General features: G+C 34.3%; 1 protein-coding gene across 2 annotated transcripts in view; it reads right to left on the bottom strand.

The window, feature by feature from the left end:
• LOC132760667 (potassium voltage-gated channel subfamily H member 2-like) overlaps window positions 1-14,484 on the bottom strand; it is a 122,714-nt gene that overhangs the window by 22,067 nt on the left and 86,163 nt on the right. For both annotated transcript variants that reach the window (XM_060752697.1, XM_060752698.1), the window contains exon 4: window positions 5,830-6,186. In XM_060752697.1, coding sequence (XP_060608680.1) covers window positions 5,830-6,186 — 357 coding nt within the window. The remainder of the gene's footprint in view (window positions 1-5,829; window positions 6,187-14,484) is intronic.

Genomic DNA, 14,484 nt, shown 5'->3' with positions numbered 1-14,484 from the left:
CCACATAATCAGGAAAGGTTACTCTGATGATACTATTTTGAGCAGTGAGTTAAGAGTTTTCTCCCTTAGATATAAAACTTATTTCTGACAATTGCTAATATCCTTTAACATGCTATAGTATAACAAATTATCTTTTGTGAAATTGTGTTTATTCATAAGCATCAAGACTGTTTTACACTTTATTCAACAGATTTGTATCATATTTTTAAAGTCAACTAACCTTTTTACACAATTAAAGACTTGATTAGGTAATATGCATTTAATACAACCCCGGAGAGGCTACTGTGCAGGTGACTGCCAAAGTTTTAAAATAATGTACAGTGGAGACTCTGAGTTATGGGGTCAACAAAATCCTCCATCAGTAAAAGCTGGACATTTGCTTAAATTATGGCCACAATAAACTGCTTTTAAGCCATTAAAACATGATAGCAAATTAAATTAATTAATTAAATGTCTTTTAATAACTATAAATCTGTTCTGATGCTCCCACATTTATTTTGTCAATCTATGGATTGACAATAAAACAGTAGGACAGCATTATGGATGGACAATGGCAAATCTATCCCCCACCAATTCCTAAATTGGGACATTAAAGATTATTCATACAAAATAAGAAAGACTGCGTGAATATGCAAGTGACTTTCCATAACTCTTGCTGTAAAAATGTCAAAGAGTTCAGCAACTAAGTTAAGTAAAGTAACTGTTTGCACCACTTAATAATGCATCATGCCAACAAGTTACAGTAGGAAAACAATGATTTCTTCATAGTCCTATCAGTATTCATAGATTCTGATCTAGAATTGATGACACCAATGAAACTTTCCTCTTGTCCACGGAATACCAGCACAGTTCTCCTGTGGAAATGTTAATCTTGAGGAAAGACTAAAGCTCACTCCATTAATGTGCGGGGAAATAATGATACAAAATTTCAGCAACAATCACAATGTCTTTGAAAACGTTGCATTGCATTCCCATCTCCAGCAGGAAGCTGTCAAGTGCGAAATGAATACCATTCTTACATTAATGTTACAGAATACATCAATGCCACCTTTTTTGCACCCATTAACAGTTTGCGTGTGGATTTTAAATAGTGCTTGTTTTGTTTAAAGAATATATCAGCCCTACATTAGCATGTATGTACCTAAACTGATGCTCCTTATTTCTGAATCAGTATCATTCTATTATGTTTTGCCATAAATTAAGACCAACTGCTCAGCTTGAATTAAGGTTAGGGGATGAATTTCTATTAGGTTAGGGGATGAATTTCTTTTAAAGATATTTGTCGTCCAAAACAGTTATGGTTGAGCTTCAAGAGCAAAAGTATCAAATGTTTACAAATATACCCTATTTTATGGACATTATAATGACTTTAGCAAAAGTTAAAGAAAACTTAAAGGAAGTATTCAAAAATCTTTTCAATTAAAGCTACCGTAAAGTACCTTTATATAATTATGTCATAATATAATACTGCAAAATCATTATTTGGAGGGCACCAATTTTCGTAGTTTTTGTGGATAGGTCAATCCAAAAATTTAAGATCTATCAAATTTCATTTCATTTGCTGTTATTTTGCATTACATTATTTACATTTTACCTTTTTTGAAAAATAAAGAAGCCCAAAATTGAAGATGTACCCACAAAAATGTTCTTTGTGACAAAATCATGAAATTTGCATGAAATTAAGTGAATTCACAATACATGTATTAGCAATCTAATTTCTATACCAATTTCAATAATGAAGATAATTCTCAGAACATATAATGATTTATTTATTAAGTCAGCGACTGAACATCTTAAGACTAATTTCACCATCTAAGCAAACAGATCAGCAGATGGACAAACATGCGAAAACATTAAATCGCCACTTTTCCGAAAGAACAGCAAAGTAATTATTAACTGTGTATGTATATGTGTTACGACAATAAACCAGCATTTACCGGACATTTAATCATTGGAGCGCTTCCTTTATTATGGGAATCCAATCTCAGATACATCGTCTGAACATTTATCAAAACGATAAATAGATCTTTCTTTCATAATGGTGTAATTTTTGTGACCAGTACATAACATTGACACACTTCTACGAGACTCTATATATAAATAAACTTGCAGCAACTAGATCAATGACTCTGAGAGAATCTCGACCCCCCTCTTACATCATACTACCAACATCTTGTTAAATCTGTAAACATTTACTTAAATCAATGATTTATAACCAATTATGCCACAGACAACCAAAATAACTAACCATCTACACTAGGGAATTATGTCATGGTATATAGAATTTATTACCTAAATGAGATGAAAAATGTATCAGGCAGCCAATCAGACTAATATAAAAATGTACCAGAGATTCTGGGATGTATTTTGTAATTTTTCTTTTTTCTTTTTAGTTGGCTTTATTACTGCACCACTCAGATTTTGCATCAAAATCTTTATGAAAATTTCAAACTTAAAGTAAAAAATGTTTTCAATCTTAAGCTAAAGGAACTTAAATGTCTTCATAATATATGTTACAAATATCTTGTCAAAATATGCAGAAATATCCCTTAACTCATTTTTGAAAAGGATAAAAAGTTGGTTTTAGAAATTAAAACATTCATAGTTTCACCGGGAAATTGAATTTCTATAAAAATTATATGAATTATGAATAATACTTTTCCTACGTTTGATTTTTAAATAATTTGTTTGGTCAGCACCTAAACTGTATTTTTTCAGACACAAAATGGCATTGAACGCAAACCTCATGAAAGCTTGTTAGATAAATTTAGTTCCCCTGACGTAATGTCACTTTGAGCTGAAACAAGAAGCACACACTAGTAAAGGGACATAATTGTTCCTCAAGGTAACAAATCCAAAGCAAAAACTGACTTCATTAGAAATTGCACTAAACAAATGCAAAATACACTAAACATCTGAAGAATATATCATGTTATCACCTAGTTATCATTGCTTTATTATAACTCATTTACGCGAGTATAACTTAATGACATCTTTGTTAAGACAAAGAATCTTTAAAATGTTTAAAATTCTGTAAACAAGGGTGACAAGCCACAAAATACGCCGTCACAAAAGCTTTAGGTGGAGATGTGGGTGATAAGAAGTTTTTCAAAAGGGCATAATTATTAAAGTTGAATAAAACAAACTTTTTTATTAACAGCTAATTCATAACAGTAATAAGAGAGGGCCAATATGAGAATCATATATTTTTACTCAATCCCCATAATTCCATTCAACACCATTTTGGATAATATGAACTGTGTATTTTTTACAATCTCTCACATAAAATCAAATATCTTAAAGAGTTTATTGTATAAGTTAACAATGAATCTGGCATGGTGACAGGCAAGGAATCATGATCTGTATAAACATTTTAATTGACTAATGGACTCTGTATTGTTCACTCTTTTAGGAGACCTGTCAAGGACTGTGATGTGTATCAAGCCTTTAGGCGCACCAACCTCCACCCAGCTTTTGTGTTGATGGAAATATTTACGCATATAATATCTGATTTTGATTTTCACAATTAATGTATTTTTGTTTAAATATTTGACAATGAGCAATGCAATATGCGAAGAAAATGTGAATGGTAAAGGCTCTTGAACACGTACAATGGTGTCTGACGTCAATTTCATATACATGTATGGTATATGTTTTAATTAAAACAGGGGCAAGACTCGGAATTACAGAATGAATAGCAGTGTCTACCATAGGAATTTGTTGATATATCAGTAGTATCTATGCAATGTATTTGCAGATAGATTAAGTTTAAGAGCCTTTTTATTTAACAACTATCAATTTGTAGAATCATTTTATGAAGCCAAAGTCAGGCTGTGTCTTTATAGAGATATAGATAAAGAAGAAGTCATGAAAATGAGGAAACTTCAAAATCTAATAAAGAGATAAAATATTGAGGAGAAGCCATGAAAATAATTAAACTTTTTAGTATAATCAAGAGGGAGTAAATCATGATAACTTTGGCTTTGAACGTCATTACAATACTTCCAGCATTACATTGATATTAGTCCATAAATCCTATAAGAGCAAACGTATAAAATTCTATCCCAGCACCATGCAGCGACCTTGACCCGAATGATCCCCAACTTCACACAAAAGTTAGTGGATAACCCACATGAGTTATCCACCTACCAAATATGAAAGACATCAGTCAATAAAGGCTTAAAACTCTCTTAAAACTCTTGAAACTCTAGTCTAAATCTTGAAACTTTCATGACCTTGAAAATCCCTAAAACCTTATGACCTTGAAATTCTCATGACCTTGAAAATCTCTTAAAACTCTAGTCTAAACCTTGAAACTCTCATAACCTTGAAAATCCTTAAAACCTCATGACCTTGAAATTCTCATGACCTTCAAAATCTCTTAAACCTAATGACCTTGAAATTCTCATGACCTTGACAATTTCTAAGACGTCATGACCATGAACTTCTCATGACCTTGAAAGTCTCTGAAACCTCATGACAGTCTCTGAAAATCCAACACCTTAGAACTCACTGAAATCTCATTCACAAATTTCAAAAGCTGTCAGAAACGTATCAACTTTAATATCTGTGAATATCTGAAAAATCACAGCCTTAAATTTCTTCTATAACACTTCAAGAGCATCATTCTGTATGCCTATCAGATAAAGCTTGCCAAGATTCATTATAACTTATTACTTCACTAGATGCACATTCAGCAATGTATTAATAACCATTAACTGCTAGAATAAATGACCACCTTTTAACATAAAAGATATATTTTAGTAATAAACAAAATAACTCAGGATATGCATTTGGCCGTATACAACTCAGCCAAGCTACAAGAATAAATGACCATAAAAGATGTAGTTTAGTAATAATGCACTTAAACCAGTACTAAATTAAAGGCCTATATAATGTTCTGTCTACTCTTAATGGTTAAATTAGATCAAAATATAACTGTAGAATATAATGTTAGGCCAGTGTCTGGAGTACCATAATCATTGAATACACTTCTGAATTTACCCTTTGATTTTCTGTCTTAGTATATAATGATGAAAGGGTGATATTTGCTTTTTGATTATAACCAATTTTGTTTTTTTTCTATTTTGATCTGCCATTAAATCCTGCACATTTACTTATGTATGATATAAGATACATTATTTATAAATAGTTTTTCACCAGCCAGTCTGTTATTACCATCATGTCACATATATATACTCTCGTATCGATTATTAGAACGCTAATGAACTGCACAGGAATGTTCTAATTAACGATATTGCAGTATTAGCAGATTGCATCTATTATGGTCTTGAAAGGTATTTCATTAAGTCAGTAGCATGTAAAGGTTGACAAGTCTCCAGTGGGCTTATTTTTTTATCATTTTCTTTTTAATTTGATCTTACTGCAAATATAAAGGTGAAATGGAAACTTAAGGATAATTTAAGATCAAGTCTGCAAGGTCCTCTTTTATTATCCATTAATTTTGATCACATTTTATATGGAATCTGGAAAATCATTATTATGGTAAATTCACCTTATTTTACAGAAAAGTGAGAAATTTATTAATTTGCGTAAAAAAATGTTTTTAGAGAAAGATTTAATTTTGTTACCTATATAAGGGGTTATAAAGATCTGTGACTCTTTAAGCAAATCTAATTTATCTATTTATACAAACTGAAAGAAAAAGTTGACTGTAAAAAGGGAAGCAAAACACTTCTTGAAACTATTCAAATCAAAGCACAAAGAATATTTGTTTAAACCAAAAATATGTCTATATCTGGGTCTATACTTGCTAACAACAGAACAAACAAAAAAATATAAAGTCATAATTTTTCATTCGATACTGACCTGATTCCCCAAGCTTATCATATCGATCTTGAGATTTTGGCATGTCAAAGCCCTCTAACGAAGATGCCCGTCGTAATGATGACGGCACATTTGGTGCCAGCAAACTGTTCTCATTCTGAACGGAAATATCACAGGTTCGAGTCTCTGACTGATCCATGTGAGTTATCATGTTCGTTGATGCATGAATAGAGTTAGACTGAGGGATTGTATCATTTGAGCCGCAGATCTGGTTGAGGGGAACCGCTTCTTCCGGAATGGGCGGGTTCTCTGGATCCGGTGATTGGTCAACATTTTTCGTTTTATACTTCAGTTCTTTCCGTAGAGACGGTAACTTGAGCTTGAAACTTCTGTGACGATCTGTAGAAGATATACAGAAAAAAAATTTCTATCAATCTCCAGAATCAGCATTGACAGTTAATTTGCCCCCTGGACAGGTAAATGAATACAAATTAAATGCCATGTCAGGAGAGAGAGAAAGAGAGCAATTCCGCATGTCAGAAAGTTGTTTAACTGCCAGTTGTACAAGATTAAATTACCTTAGAACAATGTGAGTTAATTTCAACTTGCCCCCAGCAGTATATCACAATGGCCAATTTCAACATAAGATGCTGGATATAAACAATTGACGGACTAACCACTAACCGCCCACCAGTCACCAGGAAAAAATGTAGATTTATACAAGATCTGTTGGTAGGACACTATGCTCAACAAGTCTCTGATAATGTAAATTTTCAAAAAGGAATATAATTCTGTCAAAATCCATAATAGAGTAATGGACCTTGGACACTGACCTCCAACTATGCTTTCAAACAAGTGTGTGAAGTTTCAACCCATTCCCTTCGGTAGTTTTGCATGCAAAAACTTAACCAAAGTGTGATGCCCGAACAACGATGAGAGCTCAAAAGCTTGCCCCATTCTGAAAAGTTGAGCATAAAATGGGCTCATGGTCCCCAAGAGCCAAAAGCAAATTTCAATGAATATTGTTAAGTAGGGTCTTTATACTAAGTTTTGTTACCATCCATCTGTTAACAAATGAAAAAAAGTCACTTGAAGAAAGATCTAAATTTAGCTCTGGTGGCCCTTAATATCACTATATATGCCATTACAAAGGAATGTGAAATAATTAATGTAGAAATTGTGCAAAAGTAGTGCTGAATTTTATTACTTTACATAAAGTGGATCTCCTTATAGTATTTAAACCAATTTAATCCAATCTAAATACAAGTAATAAAAGAAAATTGCTGATATTTTAAAGTAATTTAGATACAGAAAAACAAGTAGAATTTTCTCTATAAAATAGATGCTATGTTATAACTACAGAACATGTAGAATTTAAATCTTCCTACAAAATCAATGCAATAAAATACAGTATGCTCGGAAGTAACAGTAAATGTGATAAAAACCAACATGTAAAATAAGAGAATAAATTTCTTGCAAAATACTGAGAATGCCTAACATAGAAGAACAAACCAGAATTGAACGAGGGAAGTGGCTGATGTAGCTTACAGCAACCAGTGCAATTCTTTAATGATTAAAATTGGGCAATGGAAGTAGTTACTTGGTGTCAAGGAGTTGTGAAAAGGTTCATATTTGATGCCTACATTTAATACAGTAACAGACTTCTCAGAATAAACAAGGCTATGCTTACACCTGCAATTGAAATTTATGGTAGAAAAACTTTTGTATGATATTTTACAATTATCAACAAAAAGAATAGAAATCTTTATAAGATGGCATTAAAAAACTAATATGGTAATTATAATAAGAGGGCCATGATGACTTTTATTCTCTCACCTGAGTCTAACTTATCAAGTTTATAAATTCAAAAAAAAAATCATTCTAACAAAAATTGATAAAATCCAAATAAAACAGAGACTTCTAGAAGGTTTGCATTGTTTTTTTTTATGTATTTGACATTGTGATTAAGTTTTGACCCAAGGTTACTAAAATCTTATCTGGATTGAAAGAAAGTCCATTTAAGATATTTAAGTGGCAACATGGCCGAGTGTTAAAGCGTCGGACTAGTGATCTAGTGATGGCTAGACGCATGGGTTCAAACCCTGTCAAGGGCAAGTTGTTGTTTTCTTGAGCAAGAAACTTTACACACATTGCTCAGTACTGGTTAATTCCAGGAACGGATTCAAAAGTGTGTCTATAAGCTTATAGCTTCCTACACAAACTTAAATAAATTCTGTATAAACCATGGTATTTAGTGGGCAGCAATAAATGGGCAGCAACCAGATTACAATCTATTCTTTCTGCACTTTTAACAATGTAGAGGCAACCTGTATTCATTCATAGGAGTTACAATGCTTCCTTGATATCCATTTAATATATTTACACAAAACTGAAATTTTGCTTCACAATTCTGTCTGAAATCCATTTGGAGCCCGGCTTAAATATTGGACTGATTTGTATACTTGTCTTGTATAATTTAATCATTAGAATATAGCATGTGTGTTATTCTATGGTAAAAACAAATCTGTTTTCTTGCATGCCAAAAACAGCTCATGAAGTATTGAATTTTATGATAAATATCATACCGACTGGAAATTATATTAAGTTCTTCACTAGAAAGATAGCATTATGATTAAAGATTACATAACGGCCAAAGTAAAATACAAATTTCCTCAACTACACAATTTCTGATGCCTTTTATTATCAATAAAGCGTGCCTTACCCTTCCATAAAACATTCTTTACCCTTCAATATCTGCCATGGTCATCACGCAGTCTTATTTTTTAGAATATTAAAGTTTGGCCATTTATGTAATCTGACTAAGATTATAAAGCTAGTACCAGGACTATCATGTACTGCATTTACATATCTGCAAAAGTAAGAGAAATTTCCACTCACAAAACCAAAATGAACTTTTGAAATTTTTGGTTTACACTGAAAGGACAAATGTATGCATAATGCAAGTAAATGACCTAAAACAATTGACAAAATGCATTTTTTCTATTGGCCTATGTCCTACCTACAATAGTGAAATTGGCCAAAAGAAAGTTTTATCGACAAAGCACATATCTCAAAAGACCCATGAAATTAATACTGATGGTTTAACGATTTGTGCACCAGTCCTGTAAAAGCCCTACTCTGATTGGCTTCAAATGGCTACAGCCCAACAAATTGGCAATACCAAATTGCTTTTTGAAAAGGTAAAATACAATTGCTTAGGACATTATTATTTTTTGAATTCCTGTTTACTTCACTAGACCAGTTAGTTTAATTAAAGGAAAAGCAACTTGCATTTTTTTCTTGCATTTTGTGAGTTTGCTAGGATTTAATTTGAGCCCTAGGCTGCTTAGTATTTTGCTATTGTTCCCTGTCCTTAAAATGCTTATGCAATGCTTTAGTTCTACTAAAATAAGTTCTTAACCCTGCCTTATATAACTGAAAGAGCTCATAAAGAAGTTATCAGGAATTCTGATCTAATGTTAAAGCATACGCCTTGCGTGATTTCCCAGTCAACATAAATGTCAGAAAAGCAGACACCCATAAAAAAACTCCTACATGCTTTTATGTGCATCAATTTCTGTCCTTACTTTTAACATAATTTCATCGAGAAACTCTTCACCTCAAAGACCTATGATGTGTTCTTGTTAATTTATTTCTCTTTAGTAAAATAAAAATCCATTGTTTCATTGTTTTTCAGTAGACTGATCTCCCAAATGCAGAGTATGCAAGAACCTAATTTAAGTGTTTGTATAATATATGTATACAGCAATACCTACAGGGTTCCTACATTACATCAAAACCATTGGCAGGCAATCAGTAAATTGTTTGATGTATTGTTCAATATCATGCAACCCTATCAGCTACAGACAACACTGTGTTACAATATATCAAGTGTCATTACATGTCTAAAAAGCCAATTACTATTCTCTAATTACACTAACGGGTCAGTCTGCAAGACTAGATCAAATATCTGCAAGTATTTGATGTCATATACTGTGTAATAAAGACACTGTCCTGGTTTCTCCTATATCCCCATTAATAGTATCTGTTTCTGTGTCCATTACTGATGTAACAGATTTTCCCATATGACACATTAGCCATAATTTATCATTTTTTCTTTTAATCCTTATACTGTGCTAAATTTTTGTATAAGTGGTGCTTCATAAAGCATGAAAACTGTCCATTGCAACTGTCCAAATGCAACAAGAGCCGGTTGAAGCGGGTGATGCTCCCCTAGGTTTTGCTTACAGGAAGGTATATCTCTTGTAGTGTCAGAGTTATGTCACTGACAAAGTTCAAAGTGTAAAAACAACCCAAATGCTGTGCATGACACATTGTCTCAATATGGTGATCATTTCTGTGAAAAAGTTGTAAAATCCTACTTCAAATAACGAATTTATGGGCCAGACACAATTTTGCTGCAAGGTCATGCTGTGACCTTGACCTTCAAGGAAGCACCACAAATGTTGCATGTGACACGTCGATTCAATATGGTGATCATCTCTGTGAAATAGTTGTTATATCCGACTTCAAGTAACAAAGTTATGGGCCAGACAAGATTTTGCTGCAAGGTCATGCTGTGACCTTGACCTTCAAGGTAGCGACCCAATTTGCGTGTGACACGTTGTCTCAATATGGTGATCATTTCTGTGTACAGTCGAGACTGCCTTAGCGGCCCCCTGATTTCAACGACTCCCTGTCTTATCCGACCTTGTTTCAGTACTCCCAACGTATTTTCCTATACAAATGGTCTGAATTAAACGACTCCCTGTCATATGTGACAAGCGACCCTAAATGTTTGGTCCCAATGCAATGTTTTGTCTGATTTAAACGACTTTCACACCTTTTAATTCACACCCAAATGTTGCTCGCCACATGTCGTCTTAATATAGTGATCATTTCTGTGAAATAGTTTTAAAATCCAACTTCAAATAACAAAGATAAAGGCTGGACACGATTTTGCTGCAAGGTCATGTTGTGACCTTGACCTTCAAAGTAGCGACCCAAATGTTGCGCGTGACACGTCATCTCAATATGGTGATCATGTCTTTAAAATAGATTTAAAATACGACTTCAAATATTATAACAAAGTTATGGGCCGGACATGATTTTGCTGCAAGGTCATGCTGTGACCTTGGCCTTCAAGGTAGCAACCCAAATGTTGTGCGGGACACATCGTCTCAATATGCTGATCATTTCTGTGAAATAGTTTTAAAAATGAAGTTATGGACCGGACACGATTTTGCCACAAGGTTATGCTGTGACCTTGACCTTCAAGGTAGTGACCCAAATGTTACGCGCGACACGTCATCTCAATATGGTGATCATTTCTGAGAAATAGTTTTAAAATCCAACTTCAAATAACAAAGTTATGGGCCGGACACGAATTCGGGACGTACGTACAGACGGACTGACGGATGTACTCACAAAATACTTAAATAAGGTACTTATGTGACTTTTCCTTTGATCTTTTTTGGCCATTTTTAGTCACACAAGGCTTAAAATAAGACACACAAGTAAAAACAGAATGAATAGGATCAAAGAGAAATTACTGTTACCCATTGTACTCCAAGTCACACAAGTACCTCTGGGTTCGTACGGAATGATGAACTGACGACTATATGCTCACCCGAAATTTTTCGGGTAGCATAAAAATAAACAAGAATGTCGAACGACACATATACCCCCCTTTCTAGCCATTGACTCACATAATTGGTAATTTTATTACAAAAAATTGCCAAAAAAGGGTACATGGAAGTGTTCAATCATGGAAAAATCAACGAAACCCATTTTAACATTTAAGGCCCATGTGACATTGACCTTTGACCTAATGACCCCTAAATCAATAGAGGTCATCTACTACTTATGACCAATAACTATGTGAAATATGAAGACTTTATGTGATGAATACTTTTCAAGATAATCAGCGGAAACCCTTTTGACATTTAAGGCCCCTGTGACCTTGACCTTTGACCCAAAAATCAATAGGGGTCATCTACTAGTGATGACCAATCACTATGTAAAATATGAAGACTTTGTGATACATACTTTTCAAGATAATCAGCGGAAACCATTTTGACATTTAAAGCCCCTGTGACCTTGACCTTTGACCTAGTGACCCCAAAATCAATAGGGGTCATCTACTAGTTATGACCAATCACTGTGTGAAATATGAAGACTTTGTGATACATACTTTTCAAGATAATCAGCGGAAACCATTTTGACATTTAAGGTCCCTGTGACCTAGACCTTTGACCTAACGACCCCAAAATCAATAGGGGTCATCTACTAGTTATGACCAATCACTGTGTGAAATATGAAGACTTTGTGATACATACTTTTCAAGATAATCAGCGGAAACCCTTTTGACATTTAAAGTCCCTGTGACCTAGACCTTTGACCTAACGACCCCAAAATCAATAGGGGTCATCTACTAGTTATGACCAATCACTGTGTGAAATATGAAGACTTTGTGATACATACTTTCAAGATAAACAGCGGAAACCATTTTGACATTTAAGGCCCCTGTGACCTAGACCTTTGACCTAGTAACCCCAAAATCAATAGGGGTCATCTACTAGTTATGACCAATCACTGTGTGAAATATGAAGACTTTGTGATACATACTTTTCAAGATAATCAGCGGAAACCATTTTGACATTTAAGGTCCCTGTGACCTAGACCTTTGACCTAACGACCCCAAAATCAATAGGGGTCATCTACTAGTTATGACCAATCACTGTGTGAAATATGAAGACTTTGTGATACATACTTTTCAAGATAATCAGCGGAAACCCTTTTGACATTTAAAGTCCCTGTGACCTAGACCTTTGACCTAACGACCCCAAAATCAATAGGGGTCATCTACTAGTTATGACCAATCACTGTGTGAAATATGAAGACTTTGTGATACATACTTTCAAGATAAACAGCGGAAACCATTTTGACATTTAAGGCCCCTGTGACCTAGACCTTTGACCTAGTAACCCCAAAATCAATAGGGGTCATCTACTAGTTATGACCAATCACTGTGTGAAATATGAAGACTTTGTGATACATACTTTTCAAGATAAACAGCGGAAACCATTTTGACATTTTAGGCCCCTGTGACCTTGACCTTTGACCTAGTGACCCCAAAATCAATAGGGGTCATCTACTAGTTATGACCAATCAACATGTGAAATATGAAGACTTTGTGATTAATACTTTTCAAGATAATCAGCGGAAACCACGTGGTCTACCGACGGACAGACCGACAGAACGACAGACCGACATTAGCAAAACAATATACCCCCTCTTCTTCGAAGGGGGGCATAAAAATAAAACAATACCAGGGCCCTCAATCCAATTTGGGGGAAGCGGGTCGCTACCCTCAGCAGGGGGAATTTTAGTGTATGTGGGGAATTTTCCTCTTTTCTTTTATGATCAAATATCAAATTAACTTACTTAAATATTAGCTGTTTTTTATTTACATGCATATTATTTTTAAAAAAAATCCCAAATAGGTAACACTAATTAAACTGTTCAGAAGTGATTGATAAGATTTGAAGAAAAGTTTTTAACACCTTACACCATCAGACCTTTATGCTGCTTAGCTTTCTTTATGATTCACCCATTCCCCCCCCCCCCCCCCCCCTAAAATAAGCATTGAGAAACACATTCAGACAAATATCTCCATTTCCACTAATATGAACAATACATGGACCTAAAGTAAATTCTAAAAACTAGACCTATCACTGAAGGTGATTAATACCCCCACCAGCAACTTTGACTCTTGAACAATAAGACTTAGTTGTCTGAAGAAAAATTTGAAATAAACCTACAGTAAATAAAGTACCATCAGCACTGTGTACAAAGAATTATTTCAATTTATTGCAAATCCCAACTATCTTGATCTTGATATAAGCTTGCTAAACACCAAGTTTGATAACAATATCTCATTCCTAACCCTAGTAATTGTCTGGAAACCATTTTTCTACTTTTAGTAACTGTGACCTTGAACCCAGGGAGTCCAAATGCAATACCAAGTGCGGTCTTCATGTAAGCTTTCTAAACACCAAGTTTGATTACAATATATGATTCCTAACTTTAGTTATTGTCCGGAAACCATTTTTCTATTTTTAGTAACGGTGACCTTGACCTTGGCCCTAGGGGGTCCAGATGCAATACCAACCGGGGTCTTCATATAAGCTTGCTATATACCAAGTTTGATTACAATATCTCATTCCTAACTTTAGTTATAGTCCGGAAACCATTTTTCTATTTTTAGTAACGGTGACCTTGACCTTGGCCCCAGGGGGTCCAGATGCAATACCAACAGGGGTCTTCATATAAGCTTGCTATATACCAAATTTGATTACAATATCTCATTCCTAACTTTAGTTATTGTCCGGAAACCATTTTTCTATTTTTAGTAACAGTGACCTTGACCTTGGCCCCAGGGGGTCCAGATGCAATACCAACCGGGGTTTCCACATAAGGCTGCTATATACCAAGTTTGATTACAATACCTCACTCCAAACTCTAGTTATCGTCTGGAAACCATGATGTGGACCGACCGACGGACCGACCGACCGACAAGCTGACTCCTATATACCCCCCCTAAACTTCGTTTGTGGGGGTATAATAATGTCATTTCTAGTGTTATAACACACCTTTTAATAAAACAAAGCTTCCTTTTCTTGACTTTGTAAAACT

This window comes from Ruditapes philippinarum, unplaced genomic scaffold, assembly GCF_026571515.1.
Source record: "Ruditapes philippinarum isolate M1 unplaced genomic scaffold, ASM2657151v2 ctg1481_1_1_1_1, whole genome shotgun sequence".
Classification (NCBI taxonomy): domain Eukaryota; kingdom Metazoa; phylum Mollusca; class Bivalvia; order Venerida; family Veneridae; genus Ruditapes; species Ruditapes philippinarum.
Note: the sequence above shows the minus strand (reverse complement) of the source record. Positions and strands in the feature narration are given on the sequence as shown.